At 43.7% G+C, this 23,153-nt stretch overlaps 2 protein-coding genes across 2 annotated transcripts in view; one reads left to right on the forward strand and one right to left on the reverse strand.

Moving 5' to 3' along the window:
* Window positions 1–802: 802 nt before the first annotated feature.
* Window positions 803–5,088, reverse strand: DRC12 (dynein regulatory complex subunit 12 homolog). The gene is given in 8 exon segments (XM_024751701.1): window positions 803–864; window positions 867–906; window positions 1,172–1,304; window positions 2,773–2,863; window positions 3,363–3,482; window positions 4,017–4,082; window positions 4,502–4,583; window positions 4,885–5,088. Coding segments are annotated over 8 exon segments (798 nt in total).
* A 4,668-nt stretch (window positions 5,089–9,756) lies between these two features.
* Window positions 9,757–23,153, forward strand: part of CBL (Cbl proto-oncogene) — an 86,275-nt gene continuing 72,878 nt past the window's right edge. Inside the window, exon 1 of the mRNA XM_024751703.1 lies at window positions 9,757–10,117. Coding sequence (XP_024607471.1) covers window positions 9,997–10,117 — 121 coding nt within the window. The 5' untranslated portion in view covers window positions 9,757–9,996. The remainder of the gene's footprint in view (window positions 10,118–23,153) is intronic.

Genomic DNA, 23,153 nt, shown 5'->3' on the forward strand with positions numbered 1-23,153 from the left:
TTCCCTGAGTTCAATCACTCTAGCAAATGATTGAACCCAAGGAGGGGGTTGTGGGAACCTCTGATTGATAGCTAGTAGGTCAGAAGCACAAGTGACAACCTGGACTCGAGACTGGTATTTGAGGTCGAGGGCAGTCTGTGGGACAGAACCCTTAACCTGCGGGATCTGATGATACATCCAGGTAGATAGTGTCGGAATTGAGTTAAATTGTAACACAAAAGTTAAATTGTGTCTACGGAGAATTACTTGGTGTGGGAAACCTCCCTCCTCCACGTTTCACCAGAAATGAAGTAGAACTGAGAACGTTGTAGTAAAACAGAGAAGAAACAGAGTTTTCCCTTTCCTGGCGGGCTGTGGGGCCGGCTAGGATTGAAGCCGCCTGGAATTTGCCCTAAGCATGACTCCAGGACTGTTGGGTATATTGCAGGAACTTGGAGACCGGCTGCACCTTCCCTCTGTGGGCACCTTAGGATTGTGGGAGCTGGTGCCTGGTCACTGTTGGTCTATTGTAGAAATGGCCTTTCCCCGCAAATCTGGCTGCCTTTGTTTGTGTTGGTGGGGGTAGGGTGACCAAAAGGGCCTCAGGCTCAAGGGGTGGGACCCAGTTTCTCTAGGAGAGAAGTTGAGACCTTGTCAAATTTCTCTCTTCTTATTCAGTCTTCAGGGTAAAGGGTCAGCCCAGAACTGAGATGTTCCTATGAGGGGCACTCATCTCTGCCAAAAATCACAGCCCACAGTCCTGTTGAGTTCTACATACAGACAGCTGGGGCCTCAGCGGGCCCCAGAGACTAGAGGCTCACAGTCAAAGATCCAGGGGGTTGAGTCCAAACTGGCGGAGCTGCTCCTTGTGCCGGGCGTGGACGGCTTGACGGCTCTCAGTTTGGCCGAGAGCCAGTCCAGGCTGTCCTGCAGACACCAAGCTTCAGATCTCAGGAAGGGAGAGGGCTGGATGAGGGGTGTCCCAGGTTGGTCTGTAAGCTTTCCTGGACAGTGTTTTCTCAAAGCTCTTATTCTTAGTGGGTAGGCATGGTTGTATCCCCTTAAGATAGAGCAGAGTTCCCTATGGAGATGCTTCTTTTCCTTCCCCCTGGTCTGTCATTGTCACATTAGCTGGGATTTTTGGGGGGGTGCTGGGCACTGGGATGACTGGCCTTCAGAGGGTAGGGCTTACGTGTAAGATTTCCTCGTATTTGGCGTCCATGTCTGCCACGTGGGCCTGAAGCTGAGCCAGAGTTCGGTCCCACTCTCCAAGGGCCTGCATGGCCTCTCTCTGTGTAGCCTCAGCCTCCCTTTGGCACATCTCTGGGGACGGGGGCAGAAGGATGAAAGAGGACAGGACGGTGTCACTCTACGCTTGAACAGAGTCTCCAAAGGTACCCAAAGAGCAGAACTTGAGTGGGATCATTCCAGACTTCCCCAGAGCCATCAACTTTCCCAGAGTTCCTATAAAGAGCTGAAATATACCATTAAGGTAGAGTAGAGAGAGTAGGCTTGGGACAAGAGATCTGAGTCCCAAATCTGGTTGTCATTTACTACTTGTGTAATGTCTGACATATCTCTCTCTGAGACTCAGTTTCTTCATCTTTATAGAGAAAATGACCCATACTTCACAGGCTTGCTGTGAGAGTTAAATGTGATAATGTATGGGAAAGCACCTAGTATGCAGGAAGTGCTTCATAAATGCTGACTGCATTTAAATTTGAGATACGGCAAAGATTAGGAAAGGAGCTCAGGGCCTGCATGGCAGATAAGCAGCTCTTGGCTATCTATAGCTAAAATAAAGCTATTTTAGGATAAGAAAATTTGAGGCCAAAATTGTGGAAAATCTGTGCGCCATGCCAAAATTTTTCAACTCTATCCTGTTACCAAGATGGAAGAGAACAAAAGCTTATATATATATATATATATATATATATACACACACATACACATACACATACATGTATATGCTTATTTAGAAGCTCTCTCATTTATTAGCAAATAGTTATTTAGGACCTACCATGCATTAGGCCTTGAAGATAAGGAAATAAGTAAGTTAAACAGTTTCATTTAAGCTTGGTTTCATTATAAAAATCAGCCAAACTGAGCGGGAATATGTTTTGCTTATGGGAGACATGGCGGCGGTGGGGGGTGAGAACTGGATTTGGAGACACCACTGAGAGAGGGAAATGGGGTGAGAGACTTAGGTCTTCTTCTTCTTTTTTTTTTTTAAAATTAATTAATTAATTAATTAATTTATGGCTGTGTTGGGTCTTCATTTCTGTGCGAGGGCTTTTTCTCTAGTTGTGGCAAGTGGGGGCCACTCTACACCACGGTGCGCGGGTCTCTCACTATCGCGGCCTCTCTTGCTGTGGAGCACAGGCTCCAGACGCGCAGGCTCAGTAGTTGTGGCTCACGGGCCTAGTGGCTCCGTGGCATGTGGGATCCTCCCAGACCAGGGCCCGAACCCACATTCCCCGCGCTAGCAGGCAGATTCTCAACCACTGTGCCACCAGGGAAGACCAAGGTCTTCTTCTTATAACTTAAGATTTTTTTTTCCTGTCCTGAACCGTCTGCTGCAATTCTCAATGGTGGGAAGGTCAGTGGGGAAATTCTCAATGGTGGGAAGGTCAGTGGGGAAATTCTCAATGGTGGGAAGGTCAGTGGGGAAAGCAATATGAGAGCTTAGATTGCAGTCTTCTAGAGAAGAAACATCCTAAATCCACTTCTTCAGTCTGAACAGCAGCAGTGATCCTCCGAGAGAAAGGGCTTCGAGGGTGGGGAAGCTGATCTAACTGTTCCCGAAGGCCCCTCACTTCCTCCTCCAGCTGCCTGCTGTGGGTCTCCATCACCTCCTGCAGGGTGCAGCACTGACCACTCATCTCTGTGGTGGGGATGGTGGGTGGCCAGGGACCCAGGTGGGGACAGAGGGATGGAGAAAGGATGGGAAGTTGTGAGTAGGGAGGGCTCTGCTTGGTCCAGTGGGGCAGATACATAAAGGCCTTTTGGTTCTTCTTGTGGTGATTCTGAGAGGCTGGGGAGGGAGCTAGGAAACAAGGTCCCCTTCCCCCTGCCACTCAGGATGGGGATTCAGGCCCTTCTCCCCACTCAGTCCCATGGGATGAATGAGATAAAGGCTGTGGCTGTGTATTGTAACCCACACAGCATCAAGCGTGTGGCATGGGCCATCATGGAAGGTCCCTGCCCAAGATCCCAGAGGCCTTTGTTTGGTTCCTTCAGGATTCTTGTGTGTGCTGGGAAGGCTGAGACTAGGCATGGCAGATGCGAGTCCTCCTTGTCTCCCTACCCAGCAACCTCTGGCCCTCTTGGGTGTCCTTTTCCAGGCCCCTGTCTCCTGCCCACCTGCTTAATCAACTGCACACCTGCATATATGGCCTTCCCTTCACTCCAGGCCCCCTCCAGTTCAGCCTCCAGTTCTTGTGTCCTCTGCTTCAGCTTGTCTTCAGAAGCCTTGGCTTGGCAGGCCTCATCCCTCCACAGAGCTGTGAACAGTCCCAGAGCAGCCCTCAGGACTGGCTGGGGACCCCACTAAATCAGCCCCGATGGCCTTGATGGACTCTGCCCACCTTTGGAAAACTGGCAGCAGGCTGCCAGTCTCTCATTGTCATTCTGGTGTTTGTTTTTTCCCCCCTAGAATCCTACAGGCTCTTCGTTACTAAGAACCACAAACTCCCTCTGTGTTCTGGCTATGAAAAATAGCTGCCTTGGGACTTCCCTGGCAGTCCAGCGATTGGGACTCCATGCTTCTACCGCAGGGGGTGAGGGTTCGATCCCTGGTCGGGGAACCCTCATTCCGCGTGGTGCGGACAAAAAATTAAGAAAAATATAGCTGCCTTTATCAGCCCTTACTGCCCACCGTTTCCTCACAACCCTAACTCTTGACAATCTTTTTCCACTAGGGGATGGTTAGAGATCAGCTCAGCCCTCTACCATAGCTCCAACCCTTCAAGCTCCCAGGGATACAGAAATGCCCATTGACCCACCTCTATTGCCCCCAGAACTTCCACTCTTCTTACCCAAGTGGTCTTGGAGCAGCTCCTTTTCCAGCAGTGCCAGCCAGTGTATGGATTCAGTCTCCACATCTGCCCTGGCAAGATGGCAGAGCCTCAGCTTGTCAGGATCTCAGCCTTACCTACTCCCCTCCCATCCTCATCCCACACCCCGGATTATTTTTTTTGCAGGAGATCTCAGGACCACTAAGTGAGGGATCTCTGATGGCAAAGTCTAATGAGTTCACTGCCCAGCACATAGCAGGTACTCAAAAGATGTGTGATGAATACATAAGGAAGGCACAGAGCCAGAGGGGGTCAGATGGGCATGGGTGCTGATTTTCCCACTTCCCCAGCTCCATGGAATCTGGATGCAGATATGAAGGAGGAGGGTCAAGACAGCTCTGTCTTATCAGGCAGAGGGCTGAATTCTCTCTGGAGGACCTCTGCTTGGTCTCTGAGCCAGAACGTGGAGAAGCAGGGGGCACCCACCTCCACCCAGCCTGACTCACCAACAGCTGCATTCCTTTTCTTCTTCTGTGTCCCAGGTTTTGTCCCTTTTTCTTTGGTCTTAGGTCGTATTTCCTTGCTGTCCTGGGGGAGAGAGGGGTCTCGTATTTAGGTCTGGACAATGGAGATGCTTACCTGACCCCTAGACTGAACCAGGAGTCTCAGGAGAATTAGTGTTCTAGTCTCCAACTCTGTCTCTTATACTTTTCAGAAGCTTCTGTTCTTGGTTTCCTTGGAAACTTAGGCAAGGCTGAGGCCACTGGGAAGGATGGAGTTGTTTCTCTCTATCGGTCAGGTTCTAAGTACAGAAATCATTCCTCTCAATCCTCTTTCAGAGAAAACAAAGCTCAGTACCTGGTCCCTTCCCTCTTCCCATCATCCTTACCCTGCCTCTTCCTTTCTGCAAGACCCTCTCTTGCCTCTGTCGTGTCTCCCTGTGGTGTGACCCACTCACGAGGAGGGGCAGAGAAAAGGCCCAACGATCTAGGAGCCAGAGGAGGAGACTGGGTTCTGGGAACCAATCCAGAGTGGCAAATTTCTGTCTGGGGCGGGACTGAGAACTGGAAGGTTGGGTTTCTGGAGGCTGCATGTCGTCCGGGCAACTGGGAAACATGGTGTTCATAGGAAGGTAGAAGGGACTAAATACAAAGCTTAAAATACCGAGGTCTCAGAGAGCCAATACTCTCCTTATCCCCAAATCCTAAGTGTAGTTTGAGGAGAAAGGGCTTTGGAGCCGATCATCTATGATTCACTTCTCTGTAGCACAGCCTGCAATTTGGAGACTTACAAATTACAGATTTACACATCTGAAATAATGCTGTTGTGCTGATACAGAGGAAAAGGACTGACAGTAGCCATTTGGGGCAATTTACACATCCCAAGGTCTCATCAGCAAAATGACATTATTAGGTTTAAAACTGAAGCTCTCCTTCAGGAAGGCACTCTGTGGTGTATGAAGGAAAGAAGTGCAGAAGGTGGTTGAGAGAGTTTCCCCTTTCAGAGAAATGAGACGCAAAGGAGAGGTAGACCCAGGACCTCAGGGTGTTGACATAGAGAGATGCAAATGGAGAAGAAAGGGCACTGGTTAGAGATAGGAGCTGTGAGTTCTTATCCCCTCCGTCCGGATATGTAAACTTGAGCAAGCCATTTAAACTTGCTCAGCCTCAGTTTCCTGGTCTTTAAATATTTGATTTTGGGGAATTCCCTGGCTGTCCAGTGGTTAGGACTCTGCGCTTCCACTGCAAGGGGCACAGGTTCGATCCCTGGTTGGGGAAATAAGATCCTGCAAGCCACAGCGTGCGACCAAAAAATAAAAAAGAAATGTTTGATTTTGTAAATCTTGAAAGGCCTGGATTTTCCCTGGGTATTTACAGGACTATCTTCTCTCATTGTGACTTACTGTATTGCTTCTTTTCCCGTATTCCTGTCTGTGGTTGACTTTCAGACAGGTGCTGAGAAAATACCTTGCTTGGCTCTCTGCAGTACTGAGTTGGTTGGGGCTCCCTCTAGTGGACTTACTTGACCTTCTACTGAGTCTCCTGCGTTTTTCTTTTTTTTTTTTTTTTTCCGGTACGCGGGCCTCTCACTGTTGTGGCCTCTCCCGCTGCGGAGCACAGGCTCCGGACGCAAAGGCTCAGCGGCCATGGCTCCTGGGCCCAGCCGCTCCGCGGCATGTGGGATCTTCCCGGACCGGGACACGAACCCGTGTCCCCTGCATTGGCAGGCGGACTCCCAACCACTGCGCCACCAGGGAAGCCCTCCTGCGTTTTTCTATTTAAATTATTTACTGAGCAATGTTGGGGGGTTGCCCCCCACTTAGGGATGCTTCTTGCTGGAGTCATGAAGAGTTGGAAAAACAAATCTGGGGAAGGGACAATGACGAGTGGTTTGCCCTGGTCAGCAGCCCTCGTCCCCCACCCCCTCTCTCCAGCCCTGTGCTATTGGGAGCCTTGTTGTCTGTCTGTCACTGGGATCTCTGGACACCATACTGGCTAGGATGAAAACAGCAGAAACTTCAGGGCTTTTCCCCTTGCGGATTAAGGGAACTGCAGACTCTCTCTTTAGATATTTCTATCTCTGTCTTCCTCAACATTTTTTGGTCATTTTTGGTCAATTGCCTGTTGTCAGGAACAGATCTGAAGAAATAGCCATGAGATCTGGGGAAAAAATCCTTCCTCTAGGGAGCAGGCAGATACAGGCAGAGGCTGATGATATTTATTTGTCACCTTCGTGGCTGCAGGGTACCTCTCTGACCCCGGGGACATTTTACAGAGCAAAGAGAAGAAGCGGCCTTGTCCTTCCCATTGCTTACTGTTCCTGTACCTCACTGTCAGATAACCTTGGGCACATCTCCCAAATCGGAGATTTTTCTTCTAATCTTGAAGCATGTTTTTTATTTATTCCCCCCCTCCCCCCAGAACCCTCTCTCCCTGAGTAGGAATGCAGTAGAGGTTCCTGTCCTGGTCCTTCCCTTCATCCAGAAGCCTGTTTGAGGACTTTTGAATAGAATAATTAGTGTCTCTGTTGTGCTGATGCACGGAGTCCCATATTGAGGACAGAAATTACAGAGTATAAACAACATATCGTGTCTCAGAAAAGCATTTACTTTTCAAATATATTCAGTCAACCGACTTTCAGGTGCAGAGAGGATGTGGTTTGGGGCGAAGGTGAAATGGAATAAGAAAATTGCCACAGGTCACATGATGTGATACAAACTGAGCAAGCTCTAGAATAATCCAGGAATGAGAATGACATTGTGATCAACAATTCAATCTCCAGCACATTATGAAAACAAGCCAAGTGAAAATTGTGAAAGAAAGGCCAATCTTTCTTTCTTTCTTCATTAACCTCAGTTCATAAGTGAAAACAGGAACGATCATTTCAGCACAACTCTGTCTTCCTTTGAATAGGATCCCTTCTGGGGGTTTTAAAGAGATACAGAGGAGAGAAGCGTCACCCTCTCTACTTCACTCAAATGTGAGACAAATATAGGTCATCATATATTAAAAGAAATATGGGACTTCCCTGGTGGCGCAGTGGTTAAGAATCTGCCTTCCAAAGCAGGGGACACGGGTTCAAGCCCTGGTCCAGGAAGATCCCACATGCCGCGGAGCAACTAAGCCCGTGCGCCACAACTACTGAGCCTGTGCTCTAGTGCCCGCGAGTCACAACTACTGAGCCCACGTGCCACAGCTACTGAAGTCCACGTACCTAGAGCCCATGCTCCGCAACAAGAGAAGCCACCACAATGAGAAGCCCGCACACCACGACGAAGAGTAGCACCTGCTCGCCCCATCTAAAGTCCGTGCGCAACAACAAAGACCCAACGCAGCCAAAAATAAATAAATAGATAAATAAATAAAAAAGAAATATGGCTTACTACAGCAGAAAAAGAGTGCAGATTTTACAATTCCATTCTATACAGACCATACTGAACATAATGCAAATTGGAAGCCTTAAACCAAGCCAGAGATGTACAATGATGATGTACATTGTGAAGATGACCTACGAGCTCATACACGGCTCCAAGGGTTAATTTCTTAACCTATATTCCATAAAATCTAGGATTTGACTACGAGGGGAAAAAGTACCCTTGCATGTCTATAGTGTGCTAGGTACTGTGGAAAACCAAAGTCGATAAGACAATATAGCATAAATTAATGTGTGGCAGGTGAGAAACAGATGGTTATGGAAATTTAGAGGAGGACTGTCTGGTAAGGAGGACAATATCTGAGTTGAGTATAAAAAAATGGAATGGACTTTAGTAGCACTCTTTAGGCAGAGGGAATGCTCTGAGTAATAGTGATGAAAAAAGAAAGAATTGTGGTATTTTGTGAGTTGGTGAGTCACCCAGCATGGGATATATGTACTGGAGTAGTACAAAACTGCAAGGTAGTTTAGAGTTAGATCATAACTGTTAATTTCATTCAGGAGGCAATGGGGAGTGTTTAAAGTGTTTTGTTTTGTTTTGTTTTATGCTGTCAGACCTATACATTAGGAACACTGGTCTGGTGGCAGCGTGGATTGGAGGTGGCAGGGAAATCAGTGAGGAAAAGGTTTCAATAGACCAAGGGAGAGGGAAGGAGAGCCTGCAACTAAGGGTGGATGCACTAGGGATGGGAAGTTTTGACAATTATCTAAGAGCTTTGCCTATACGTTTTCTTTAGACATTTTAACTCTTTCTAGGTAGGAATTGACTAATGGAAATTCTACTGATAGGAAATGATAATTTTGACTCCGCAATCAATCTTAGATACAGGCCATTGAATTGCAGACAAGGATATTTTTTCCCCTCTTACAGTCAAGAGCTTTGTAGAAGAGCCAGGTGGGGAATCTAAGGAGGAAGTGAGTACTTATTGAGACACCAGGGCCTGCATACTCCCAAAGCTGAGGCTCAGAATTAGCAAATTGGGGCAGGGCACTTCCTTCTTTGGGAGAGAGATTCTTTTTTTCAAAGTTCTTCCAGCGGAACTTTGAGACTAGAAAAGTGGAAGTGACTGGGAACCGCATTACTGTTCCCTGGGAGGAGCGAGGACTCCTCAGGCCAGGGCTTGAAGCTCAAGGTTTCTGTGGTCAGGGCTTGATGCTGGCAGTGCCCACCTGTGGTGCAGTGCGCTGTGCAGGGGAATCTTAAGTACATATTCAATTTCCAGAAAAGGAACTTGTGTTCAAAGCAAAAAAAGGGGTAAGTGTTTTGTTTTCAGAAGGGTCAAAGGGCCTGGAAGAAGAGCTCGAGGCCTAAGTGTCTCAAGCCTTTCTGGGGTCTAATCAGGATGCAACAATCTGCAGCATTCACATTCCTGTCCTTGGTCCTGACTTAACTAGTTTAAAACACTAAGGAGTGGGGAAAAAATTTCCCTTTTTCTCCCACAGTGTTAAGAAGCAAACAGCTTTAAGTTCATTTTCCTCATTTGTCAGGTGTGGGGTAAAGACTTGAAGTTCAGATTCTTTCTATGGCCACCTGTCTTAATTTAAATAGCCCAATGACCGCCTCCAGGAGGGTCATCCCACAACCCACAAGGAACACGGAGGGCTCGGCTTCTGCCTAGTGCGCAGGCTCCACGTTAGACCCCGCCCCGCCCTTTCCCCGCTCCTCCAGCAGGGGGCGCAGCGCGAAGGTTCCGCCTGGGCAGCGCCCCCCAACCTCGCGGTAGGGGCGGGGGAGACGGCGCGGAAACTTGGCCGCAGCTTTCCGGGAGCTGTGGCTCGGGAGGGGGTGGTGCAGGAGGGGTCGCTCCCCAGTCCCGACGCGGCCGCCGGCTCCGCGCGCTCCTCCCTCCCCCGGGCTCGCGCTCTCTGAAGGGGCGCGCCCGCGCGGACCCACGCTCCCGGCACCGCCCACTCCCCTCCCCGCGACCGCCCCTCCCTCCGCCCGGACGGCCGGCGGCTGTGACGGCGGCGGCCGGGAGAGGCCCCTCCTTCACGCCCTCCTTCTTTCCCTCACTTGCAGCCAAGCGGAGCCGGCGGACGCGGCTGGGCCCCTAACCCTCCCCGGGCTATGGCCGGCAATGTGAAAAAGAGCTCTGGGGCCGGGGGCGGCGGCGGCTCCGGGGGTTCGGGCTCGGGAGGCCTGATCGGGCTCATGAAGGACGCCTTCCAGCCGCACCAAAAAAGGGAACGTTGAGATGTGTGTTTGGGGTTGCGAGACAAAGATGGGGTGGCGGCTGGGGTGAAGGGTAACTGGGGAGCCACCGGGGAGGAAGTATAATGGGGGTGCAGAGTTTGCGGCTCTGTGTAGGGTGTAGGGATGTGGGTCACGGAATTGGCCCCGGGAAATAGGAGGGAGGGGGTGAGGAAGAGCGCTTGATTTACCGGCTGGGACTGTTAGCTGGATGAGCTCTGACTAGGGAATTAGGTTTACGGGCTCTGGTTGAGAGACCTGGGGTCCTGACAACTCCGCAGGCAAACTGCGCTCTAGGTGAGCGTATAGTTTTTGTTTCTGTTTTTTTCTTCTCATTAAGATGCAACACCAAGAGAAAATAAATGGGGGGTGTTTAAATGAGCCAAGGAAGGAACTTTCCTCCACATCTAGCGCTGGCTCAAGTTTTTCTCCTCCAAAACATTGAATGGGATCCATTGCTGGTGCTGAGATAGATATGCACTGATTAAACCACAAGTTCTGGTCATAACCATTATTTTAGGAGAGATATGTTGACTGAGCGGGTTAGGCGGCAGATTCTGACTTCTTCCAGAACTTCCTCCTTACACACACACTGCTTTTCGTTGGGTTCTACTTTTTTTGGTAACAGAACCTGACTCCTTATTATGGAACCTGACTTTAAACTTGTTAGATGAGCTGCTTTGGTTACTTTCTTTTTTCAGCAAGTGTGAAAAATAACCCCACTTTAAGTTTGGCATTTGAGAGAATTTTACTTCCTATAGTTGTGTCTGTATAATGAAATATAGTAGTTAGTCCCAAGTATTTAAAAGTGTTTAAACAGTCTAATGGTTTGTTCCAGAGAATTCAATATTTCCTTGCTATTTTTCACATTTATTAATAACTTATTTTTGCAAAATTCATTCTGCAGATGAAAGGTGATTATTAGAAGGATCAGGCATAGATTGTAAGAGAATGGTGTTATTTCCTCCAGAGTAAAATTGTTTTTCTTTGGTGCCTCTCTGGGCCTAGGTTCCTCTTCTGTAAAGTTCTTCATGGATTGTTTTGCACTAGAAACAGCTAATAAAAGTGACTGTGAAGCACTTGGCAAATATAAACGTGCTATCTAAATTCTTAATAAGTCCCGTGTATGAGTTAGCACTCCTGTAGTGCATACCAGTGGTTTCAGAAGCTACTTTTTCACTGCTGGTTTTTCTCATGTTAAGTAATTGGTATGGTAATTAATAAACAGGTATTTGTATGTTGATTATATTGGTGTTATAATGCTAATTTCATTATTAGAAATTGTAATAAAACCATTAAAGAAAGTTAGGCATAAAGGAAATTTTAAATGCATTGACACCTTGAAAATATATATGGAATATATTCAAAATCCGAAGATTGTAGGTTTGCATTTTAGGGATGTAGAGTTAATGACTTAAAAAGTTTCTCCTGGAATGAAAAAATATTTGCATTTCTAATTAGTTTCTCATTGTATCAACATGCGATGTATCAAAATCATATTGATTAGAGACCTCTCCTTAAAAATAATAAACTTTTTATCAAACTTTTGAGTCTATGTAACGTAGTCCTTAAAATAAGATTTCCCCTTAAGTCTTTCTCATTCATCTCTTTAAAGAGTGTGTATTGGATTATGATTTCTTCTGCAGAATGTTTAATTATTTGGGAAGTATAAAGACCTCTCAGTTTTGAGTCAATGCTTTTCAGGTTTCGGTAGTTTCAAGGAAAGTAGGCTTCTAGCTTTTCCATTCTAGCGTTGGGAAAGGAATGTTTTATTCTTGTGTTGCTTGCTTTGGAAAATGATTTTTAGTACTTTTTGCCCCATATCACATATTACTGGTTGTGCTGAAATGAAAACAGTTCTTTCTGATGTACTAGTCCAGTAGGTTCGTACTGCTTTCTAGATTTTCTGACTAATTCTGGAGTGTTGTTAGATTGTACCGTCTCTTTTACTCTTGCTGTTTAGAGCATAGATGTTCTCTTTTTTCACTTTATTGTTGAAAGTCTTAAATGTATCACTAACCCTTCTTGACTTTATGCCATATGATATAAGTGGAGAAGAACTTAGTGTCAGATCTATAGATGTCCCACACATTTATTGACTTTAGCTCTAAGTCACCATCTCATATCTGTTTTAACCTTGTCATTGAAGCTAGGTGAATATTATCCCAGCCTATTATTAATCAGTTTATTGGTTTAGCCCTGGGAACTGTATCCTCTTCTCCAATATTGGATGTATACGGATGGAGAAGTTGGCATAAGTCATGGGTTCTGGTCAACATAGGCCCAATTTACTATTCCATTGCAGAACTTAAACTCATTCTTGGAAAAATGCTTGTGCTAGAATGCTTGCTATTAAACAGAAGACGTGGTCAGCCTCTAGGTTTTTTTCGCCACCTCGGTATATTGTAATTAATATTTGTGAGAATACTTGTATGTGAAGAAAGTGGCTAGTAAGTAAAGAGACAGCAGGGCAGGGGAGTGGAGAGAGCAATCATATAAATTGCCTTGAATGTAAATGTAGAAGTATCAAGGTATTTAATTTAGTGAGAGACTCAAAATTCCCTTATGAAGTAGAGTGGGAGTTGGCAAACTTTCTGTCACAGGACAGATAGTAAATACTTTAGGCATTGCTGGCCACATACGCAGTCCTATATTCTTTTTTTTAAAAAAATAAATTTATTTTATTTATTTATTTTTGGCTGTGTTGGGTTTTCATTGCTGCAGACGGGCTTTCTCTAGTTGCCGCAAGCAGGGGCTACTCTTTGTTGCAATGCGTGGGCTTCTCATTGCGGTGGCAGCAGGTGTACAAAAAAGGCTGCAGGCTGTAGTTTGTCCACTTCTGAAGTAGAGCATTATGCTGGCAGTATTTTAGGTCCATGCTATGTTTTTATTTTAAATTAGCTTATGTTAGTAAAACCTTAAGGAGTTCGTTGTTTTCTTTTTTTTTTTTTTTTTTTTGCGGTACGTGGTCGTCTCACTGCTGTGGCCTCTCCCGTTGCGGAGCACAGGCTCCGGACGCACAGGCTCAGCGGCCGTGGCTCACGGGCCCAGCCGCTCCGCGGCATGTGGGATCTTCCCGGACCAGGGCACGAACCCGTGTCCCCTGCATTGGCAGGCGAACTCTCAACTACTGCGCCACCAGGGAATCCCAGGTGTTCATTTATTTAATGGGCTATAATTTATGGGAAAAATGCTTTCCTTTAAAGCATGGGTTTAAAAAGGCATTATAAAAAGATAATCCTTCTGCTACCTACCTTCTCCTGCTTGCCCTAAAAAAAAGCACCTTAAGGAACTTCCCGTATTTTGGAAATAAGATGCACTTAATAGAATTTATGAATCAGTGTATTTCATTGGACTCTTTTCTCCCTTTCTTCTTACCTTTCTTCCTGTGCTTGCACGCTCACTAAATCAGGAGCATAGGGCTTCCCTGGTGGCGCAGTGGTTGGGAGTCTGCCTGCCGATGCAGGGGACACGGGTTCGAATGCTTGCACGCTCACTAAATCAGGAGCATAGTAGTGCTAGGTGTAAATTCTTACATTCCAGGAGATTACATTATAGTGATAAGTGACTGTGTGTTCAAAGTGATACGGGATCTCTTAAGTTTAAACATCATGTACATATTTCTTCTCTATCTTAACCTCTGAAGATTGTAAACTCCACGAGGACAGCAACTGTAATCTCTTTATGTCCTGCAGTGTCCAGTCACAAGGCCTTACACAATAGTAAGTGCGTTGTAAATACTTGTTAAACTGCTTTGTGTGCCCCAAAGGAATTCTGAAAGGAAAAGGTATGGGGGTGGGAATCATTTTTAATTACATTAAACTTATTTATTTCTTTCAGTAGTTCTTTGGCGGTATCATCCCTATTTTATGGATACTTAGCCTCAGAGAGGTTATGTAACCTAGTTAATAGGGGAGCTTGACTTGGAATCCAGGATTACCCACCTCCTAAGGCTTAGTTATTTCCTCCATACAGTAACTTCTCAGGTATACAACAAAGTCTTGATAACAAAAGTCATTTTTCAGAAAGTGACCTGTGTAGGTATACAACAGCATTTCTCACACACGCACACACACACTCTCACACCCGCCATTCACACACTCAGGCAAAGTAGATGTTCTTTTGAATGATGTTAACGTGGTGTTTAACTAGTACCATTAAAAGAAATCTCTTCTTTTAAGTTAAGGGTTTGTGTCTCTTCAAATTATGTGGACTGGTTACTTTGCGTGGTTATCGTGGAAGTTTGTACACGTTATTCTCCCGTTGCACTTAATTCATGCCATTCAGCTCTGATGGCAGCTGTCCTTGATGAAGCACCTGCAGTGTGGTGGGGGGCTCTCAATACAATAAATGTGGGCATTTCATCTTGTAACACCCACCAGGTGGTGCTGGTTCATGTTATTTTTCTTCTGAAGATTGGGAACCCTTTCTGTTGCTATTGTATTAATAAAGTAGGTGTTTATTTTCTGGTAGTCAGCTCCTTCCCAATTTAATTTTAACTCTAGGAATTTTAGTCACCCAGGAATTTGTGATTAAAAATAAAGGTATTGGGATTCATTTAAAAAAAAAGTGATAGCATTTACCACTTTTTATTTCATCTGTCTCTCCCTCCACTAGAGCTCTTCAGGATCAAGGCTTTGTCTTTTTTTAAAATTTATTTTTGGCTGCACTGGTTCTTCGTTGCTGTGCATTGGCTTTCTCTAGTTGTGGCGAGCGGGGGCTACTCTTCGTTGCGGTGTGCGGGCTTCTCGTTGCGGTGGCTTCTCTTTGTTGCGGAGCACGGGTTCTAGGCGTGCGGGCTCAGCAGTTGTGGCTTTTGGGCTCTAGAGTGCAGGCTCAGTAGTTGTCTCGCATGGACTTAGTTGCTCCGTGGCATGTGGGATCTTCCCAGACCAGGGCTCGAACATGTGTCCCCTGCACTGGCAGGCAGATTCTTAACCACTGCGCCACCAGGGAAGTCCCAAGACTGTCTTAACATCAGTTCCTGTGCCTAACATATAGTACGTGCTGAATGAAGTGCAAACATTTTAACAAAGTAAAATGAGATCAAAACATGTTCCCACATTTTCTATGTGATTAATTAGGAGGATCAGGTAGGGAATCTTTTTTTGTTTTTTTTGAGTGTTGAATTAAAGTAACATTTACTAAAAGTAGTTTTACCTTTTTTGGTTATAAGGGTAATATACAGTCATTGTAAACAAAAAGGTTGTGTTGTTTTCATGCCTATTAAAAATTCCCCCAAGGGATGTAAAATTCTCCCTAGTTCCCTATGAAATGTGAACTCACTGAGCATTTCATGTGATTCATGATAGAAATTTTGAAGGGTATATGGAATAAAAGTAGGGTTAGGCCAGGGAAGAACATAATCTGCCCTGTTCATTTCATGGCTTTGGTTGAAGTTTTTGGTGACCCTTGCTGTAGTACAACCTGTTTTTAATATGTTGTTTGTTGGCTGTATACACATGGGCAGATTGGTCCCCAAGTCTTCACTTTCAGTGGAGTTCATGTTATAGTCAAACATACGGATAATGTTTATACTATGAAAATCACCCCCCTAATGACTAACCTAGAGCATTAAAAGAAAAATGGACTAAGCATTAGTTTGAAAACTGAGCCTAAATTTCAATCACATTTTCCAATGAAGTTGTTAATTCTGATCTTAGAATTAATTCTGATCATTAGGTTTGTTGGAAGAGGGGGATTATAACAAGCAAGTCATTGTGAAATGTTTTCATGATTAGCACATTTTGTGCTGGAAGGAAATAGGTGGGAGTAGTCAACCAGGAGCACTGGAAGCCAGCCTCAGCTCTGTCCCCACAATGTTCCTTCCTGCAGCAGCTTCCAAAAGGAGGAGGGGAAAGGGGTGCAGTGATGGTATTGGTGATACACACCCACGGGGGATTCAAGCCCTAGGAGATGGAATGTCACTGCCATAGAAACTCCTAAATCAGCAATGACCCTGGGTCTCCCCTCTGCAACTTTTGGGATGGGTGGCGGGTCTTGCTTAGCAGACTCCTCTGCCTTGGGCGCCTTCTTACAGCCACCATTGACCTTCCCTCTTGCTCTGGGATCAACCACAAGAAATCTTAAAATGAGGCCAACTCACTGCTACTTCATTGAGGGGGATGGGATACTAATTCCTGCCTCCTTCTTTCTTAGAGCTACTTTGAATAGCAGTACACAGGTGTAGTACTCTTTGTGAAAAACAATTTATGAACCATAAAATATGCAGAACAAAATGTAAAGGTCTCCATTTACTCTCATACTGCAAAATGACTGCCCTCTCCAGAGGTAACCAGTGTCTACTGTTTGGGGTCCATCTCTCCAGTCCCTTTTTCTAAGCAGCTCCGAGAAGCCTGGATGGATAGCATTGCCCTTGAAAGATTTATGACTTGAGCAAGTTGTTGCCTTTTTAGCATTTACTCACTAAGACTGATAACCAAGTTCTAATAATTCCTTATATTGCTGAGCAGTTCACAATTTCACATCTGATACAGCAAAAATTTCAAAATAATGTGTCTTATGAGAAAGAAACACATTCAGAGAGTTTAAGTAACATAAGCCACCCAACTAATACTTTTGTTTTTTTATGTGGATCTTGAACTGCTGTTCAGACTCTAAGTGATTCTTTTTTCTTTTTTTAAAAGATTATTTATTTATTTATTTTGGGCTGCATTGGGTCTTCGTTGCTGCACGCGGGCTTTCTCTAGTTGCGGCGAGCGGGGCTACTCTTCTTTGCAGTGCGCGGGCTTCTCATTGTGGTGGCTTCTCTTGTTGCGGAGCATGGGCTCTAGTTGCGCGGGCTTCAGTAGTTCTGGCACGCGGGCTCGGTACTTGTGGCTCGTGGGCTCTAGAGTGCAGGCTCAGTAGTTGTGGTGCACGGAGCTCTGCGGCATGTGGGATCTTCCCAGACCAGGGCTGGAACCCATGTCCCCTGCATTGGCAGGTGGATTCTTAAGCACTGTGCCACTAGGGAAGTCCTGAATTCTTTTTTTAAGGGGTGTATAAGATTTTATAATATGGATATATATGTTTATTTAACAAATTCATATTGATAGTCTTATAGGTTATTTCTGATTTTTAATACTAGAAACAATGCTGCAGTGACTATCTATTATGCATTTGCTAAACATTCTTTAGAATAAACTTCTAGAAATGAAATGTACTGGGTGAAAGGAATTATACATTAAAGTTTGAAAAGTATATATTGGCACATTGCCTTCCAAAAAGTCTGCTTTCATCCACAATCCTTGTCTAGTTTGTTGATTTAAATATGGTAGCTGATTCCTAGTTACTTTAGGTGAAAATTACGTTGGCACCTTTTCCACCATCACAGTTTCATTGAACATGAACTTTTTGCTGGGTGCTAGGGAGTTAAGGATGACTCAGTCCTCATACTTGCAAACTGGTGGTATAACTGAAGGTGTTCAAAGGGATCAGGGAACCCCCTGTGGGAATCATTAGGCAAATCTTTACTTAATCCTTGAGACCAGAAAGAGGATTGGGACTGGGGAGGGACTAGACCATGCAGAGAACTCCACAATATCCTAATTCACAGTTGTGCCTTAATTAGGGTCTGACATCCAAAAATGATGCTAAAATCATTTAATCTCTGGTTCATGCTAAGTATTGGTTTGAAGTTGCACTGATAAGTCTGAGAAGAGAATTATATTTTCCTTTTAAACACAGAATCCCTGTATAAAAACTGCATGGTTAAGCTGTTAGCGCATGTCGGTTATTTAATTTCCTACATTGTACTGGCTGTATTTTTTTTTCTGCAATTAATGTGATAAATGAAAGTAATGAGATTGGTAATTAGTTGTAAGTGACATAGTGCTTTAAATAAATAGTGTTGGGAGGTACTTGAGAAGCGTTGGGTAGTAATTACAGTTCAAGTCCCTGAATGGGTTTTGATAAATCAGTAATGGAGAAGAGTAATTAGAAGTAAAAGACTTTTTTTTCTTGGAGCCGTTACCTAGTGATGATATGTTTCTTTAAAAAAAGTATGGGTTTCTGATTTCTCTTTGAAAAACTGTCATAAGTTTTCATTTAAAAGCTTCACTGTGTAGTTACACTTGTAAAACTGTTAAATCTCTTCAAGTTTCTGAGTTGATTAGTTTCTAAAACTTGAAGCTTTAAGAAAAGAAATTAATTGATCTAACTCTTAACTTATAGAGGGAGAGAGACCCAGAGAGATGAGTAACTTGCCCAGGGTCACATAGCCAGTTAATGTCAGTCACCAGACTAAGACCCAGGTCTCTGGACTCCTACCCTGGTGTCCTTTCTGCTGTACCTCCTGTTCTCTTGAGCAACTGATTCTTTTAAAACTGTAATCAAATTTTATGTGTTTTATGTATAGCTCACCATACTGAATACTTGCTTTTGAAGCTTAGTGCTTATTTTAATCATGCTTTTTAACATAGGAAGAAGTTTGAAATGAAAAATGATTCCATGGATAAGTTAAGGTCTACAGAGATAAAAATACTTAGTCATTCACAGTCATATATGCTTATAGTTTTCTGCCTAGTTAGAAATACAATTCCTTAGTGTTAGAAAAGATTCTGTGTTCAGAACAGAATTAGGCATAGGCAGTGTTCTCTGTAACTTTTCTGTTTTTAAAAATTTAGCAATTTCCAAACATAATTTTATTCCTCTTTATTGTAATCATAGCGCTTTCCAAATTTTTTCTATTGACCATTGAGCCCTTGGCAGAAGCAAAGGGAGGAGCTAGGCCAGTGAGGAAGCTATTATGAATGGAGTATATGGCAGCTGTGCAGGGATACTGTTGGTTTCCCAGAGCTAAGCATGTTTCTTTTTGACATTGTTCTGAGTGATGCTGTAAATGTACAGGCAGAAGTAAACAAAAGGAAGCCATTTTTGCTATTGTAAGACTTGGAAAGCAAAATAAAATTGAGAACAGACTAAGCAGGAAAATATCTTTCGGAAATTTTTTGGTGAATTTTTTAAGCTCAGAATGCACATTTGTGCTTTAGAGGTTAACGAAAACTGCCAATTTAACATTCACTAATAAAGGCAGGTTCTTTTGGCTTTTGATGTTTGTTAACTATTGACTTGAATTATTCACAAAGCCTTTTGGAAACTTTTTCCCTAGAGGTTATAAATATTTAGGGAATTTTTTTTTTTTCTTTACAGAAGATTTTAATGTCAAAAGAGTTGCTCTACCTATATACTTAATTTATGGTCTGTGTTAGTGTTAAGGAGTGCTGATTTCCCTGGTCATGTGATTGATTTGTCTTTGAAAGATCTTGAGAAAAGCGGATATTTAATCTACAGTTTGATCTTTACAAGGTCACATTCTAAGGAGGGACAGATAACATTTGTGGAACGTACATGGTAGTAGTTTGAAAATGTGAACTAATCAAGTGTTTGGGAGACATTTAAAAACTCATGATATTTTAAATCTGTTATGAGGGGTAATATGTTTTTTCAGGTCATTGTCATTAATCAGCATTTATTTTATTTTATTATATTATTTATTTATTTATTTTTTGCTGTACACGGGCCTCTCACTGTTGTGGCCTCTCCCGTTGCGGAGCACAGGCTCCGGATGCGCTGGCTCAGCGGCCATGGCACGGGCCCAGCAGCTCTGCGGCATGTGGGATCTTCCCGGACCGGGGCACGAACCCGTGTCCCCTGCATCGGCGGGCGGACTCTCAACCACTGCGCCACCAGGGAAGCCCTATTTTATTTTATTTTATTTTATTTTTAAGAAGATGTTGGGGGTAGGAGTTTATTAATTTATTTTTTATTTATTTTTTCTGTGTTGGGGCTTCGTTTCTGTGCGAGGGCTTTCTCTAGTTGCGGCAAGCGGGGGCCACTCTTCATCGCGGTGCGCGGGCCTCTTACTGTCACGGCCTCTCTTGTTGCGGAGCACAGGCTCCAGTCGCGCAGGCTCAGTAGTTGTGGCTCACGGGGCCTAGTTGCTCCGCGGCATGTGGGATCCTCCCAGACCAGGGCTCGAACCCGTTTTCCCTGCATTAGCAGGCAGACTGTCAACCACTGCGCCACCAGGGAAGCCCAATCAGCGTTTATTAATTGCTTACTATAGGTTGGGCAGAGCAATTTTAGTTTAGTTTTGTTGTTGTTGAAAGGAAGTATACCTTTTTTTCCAGAGGTATTAGGCAAATAATGCATTTTAACCTGAATTCTTAATGTTAATGCATTTGCCTTTAAATAGGGAGAATATATTATGGGTTGGCATGTGTAGCTCTGGATGTAAATGTAAATAATTTGGGGGAGCTCTGCTTGCTTTGGACCTTTGCAGGAGCGGATACTGTAGGTTTTGCAGATTGTTGGCCACCCTGTTCTTGGGTGGCCTACTGCCTTTTCTCTATTCCTTGGTTACCAAGTAGTTAGACACCATGCAGGTTTGGAAGGGTAGCTGTGGCATGGCCAGATGGTAGGAATAAGGGTGTCAGTTTCTGGGAGTCAACAAAGGGTGATGTGAGGTCTAACATTCTGTCTTCAATAGATAATTCCTGCCTAACCTGCAGATAAACCTGGTCGAGTTGTGTGGAAATGGGGAGGGAACTAGCATTGAATGTCTACTTTATTGGAAACTCTGCAGTCCTTTCATAAACATTTATTATGAGGTGGGTATTATCGCTGTGTTACAGGTAAAAGAACTGAGGCTCAGAGGTTAAGAACTTTACTGAAGGTAAATGACTGAAACAGGACATTCTGATGTGGCTATTTGGTGTAATCTTGTCAAGATACTAAAACATTTTAATTTTAATTCAACACATAAAAGCTTATATTTTAATCTTCATCATACTGTCTCCTTGTTAATTCCCTGATACTCCACATCTCTCCCTTAACGACCCTCTTCACCTCGCTCTCTACACTTTAGTCTCACTGATCTTTCTATTCCTCAAATCCAAACCTATTCTCATAGGGCTGTTGGATTAGTTGTTCCCTCTGTTTGGGCTACTCTTCTGCTGATTCTACGTGACGGGCTCCTTCCTGTAATTTTAACTCTTAGCCTAAATTCACCTCAGAGAAGGTTTCCCTACTCACTGTGCTAAAGTAGTCATCCAGCATTTTCTTATTATTCTATTTTAATTGTCTGCATAGAACCTGATATTTTTCTTGTTGATTTCCTTTTTGTTGTTTATTGCCTGATTCCTCTCAGATTCAGGGGTATGGTATTTTTACTTCTGTGTCCCAGTGCCTGATATATATTTGTTGACTGGATACGTTGAGAAAAATCAAGATCAGGTGCAGTCTTCTTAAACGTACTGCCTTCATATCTCTGAATCTGTGTCTGTCTAAACCTGTCCTCATTCCCTTTCTTCCTGTTTTAAAGGAAGGAGGTGTCCCTTCTTTTAATGGTATTGGGTGTTTAGTGCTCTAGCTGTGTTGTAGATCCCGTTTTCCATTTTCTTTTATCTTTTTCTCTTCTGGTTCTTTTTCCATATAAAACATGCTCAGTATTCTCTGAAGATAAAAACCTTCGATCATATACCTCTTGTAGTCTTTGCTGAATCTTGATCTCTTAGTCTCAATGTCAGTCTCCCCTAACTCCCTCCATGGACTATTTAAGAACCTACCATTTTAATATTTTTATTATAAATATATATTCTGTAAAAATATATTCTGAATCATAAATACCTGTCTTCCAAATGAGGTTTTGGAATGTAATACTTATAAATTGGGTACTATTTATTTTAATTAGTATGAGTTCTTAACTCTGTTGCATTTAGAATATAGCTGTCTTCTGAGGTAGAGTCTTTTTTTCTTGACTATGTTGTTCCCTTTTGGCTTGAAACCCTTGATAGGATGAGCATCTTCCTAAAACACTGTTAAAACATTCATAAATCATATATTTCTGTTGATTCAGCTTGTCTTTATTTGCCAGGCTTATATAGGGCTCTTTTTCAAGAGTACAGGAAATGATGTACAGAGGATAAAATATTTAGTTTAAAAATTTTAATACTGTCTTACATCATTTGAAGAGACATTAGTAATTAAATTGGAATTTTGCAATTGTTCCAGGTGGACCTAGTGATCCCACTTCTGGGGGATCTATCCTAAGGAAATAATCTGATGTTTAGAAGAATAAAATGCCCAAAGATGTTCATCACAGCGATACTTGTAATAGCAAAGACTTACAAACAGTATAAATGTTAAAGTGGAGGGGATGGTTTAAGATATGGTATGTCTATAGAGTGGAATCATTTAGACATCTTTAAAAAGTTTATAATGAGCTTTTGGTGATGCAAGAAAATAGGCATTTTAAAATATTAAATAAAGAGTAAGAAGTCAGACTTCTGCTTCTACCATTGTTAGACTAGGCTGTTTTGAACCAAATAATACTGCTGGCAACTAGAAAAGCTAGAAGATGTTGAAGAGCTATGAAGGCAGTGAGGAATTAGAGGCCAGGTTCTGGAAGATAAGGAAAGCTCTGAGAGGTAAGCCTTATTTTTGAGGCTGCCTTTTCCATGAGGTCATTGCTGATTCTGGAAGTGATAGCTGAGAGGCTGAATAGAGTTTTCAAAATACTCATGTCAAGGAGGACAAAAAATTGGAATTAGGGCCTGCCAAGGTGGAGGGCCCTGGGAAACACTCTAGGTTTTGGGGTTGGGTCCCTGAGGGCCTGAATTGTAGGAGTAAGGGTGAAACAGAAGTAAACCAGTCTTTACAAGGCACTGAAGACTGAAGCCCAGCTTTTTAATCTTCTCAATTTTGGGTTAGATTAAGATGACCTGGAATTCCTAGTGTCCCTAGCCAAATCTGACTGCTAGAAGCAAAAGTAAATCCTTTCTGGGCTTTCCTGGTGGCGCAGTGGTTGAGAGTCCGCCTGATCAGCACTCAATAAAAAATAATTAGGCTTATGAAAAAACAAACTACAACTGAAAACCAACAGGATAGATTGATAAAAGATACATACTTAAAGGGGATACAGATATTTGAGATATCAGTCATGGACTTATATCTATGATTAATGTGTTAGAAGAATTAAAGATAAAATAGAGGGCTTCCCTGGTGGCACAGTGGTTGAGAGTCTGCCTGCC

Source organism: Neophocaena asiaeorientalis, unplaced genomic scaffold (genome assembly GCF_003031525.2).
Source record: "Neophocaena asiaeorientalis asiaeorientalis breed wild unplaced genomic scaffold, Neophocaena_asiaeorientalis_V1.1 scaffold479, whole genome shotgun sequence".
Classification (NCBI taxonomy): domain Eukaryota; kingdom Metazoa; phylum Chordata; class Mammalia; order Artiodactyla; family Phocoenidae; genus Neophocaena; species Neophocaena asiaeorientalis.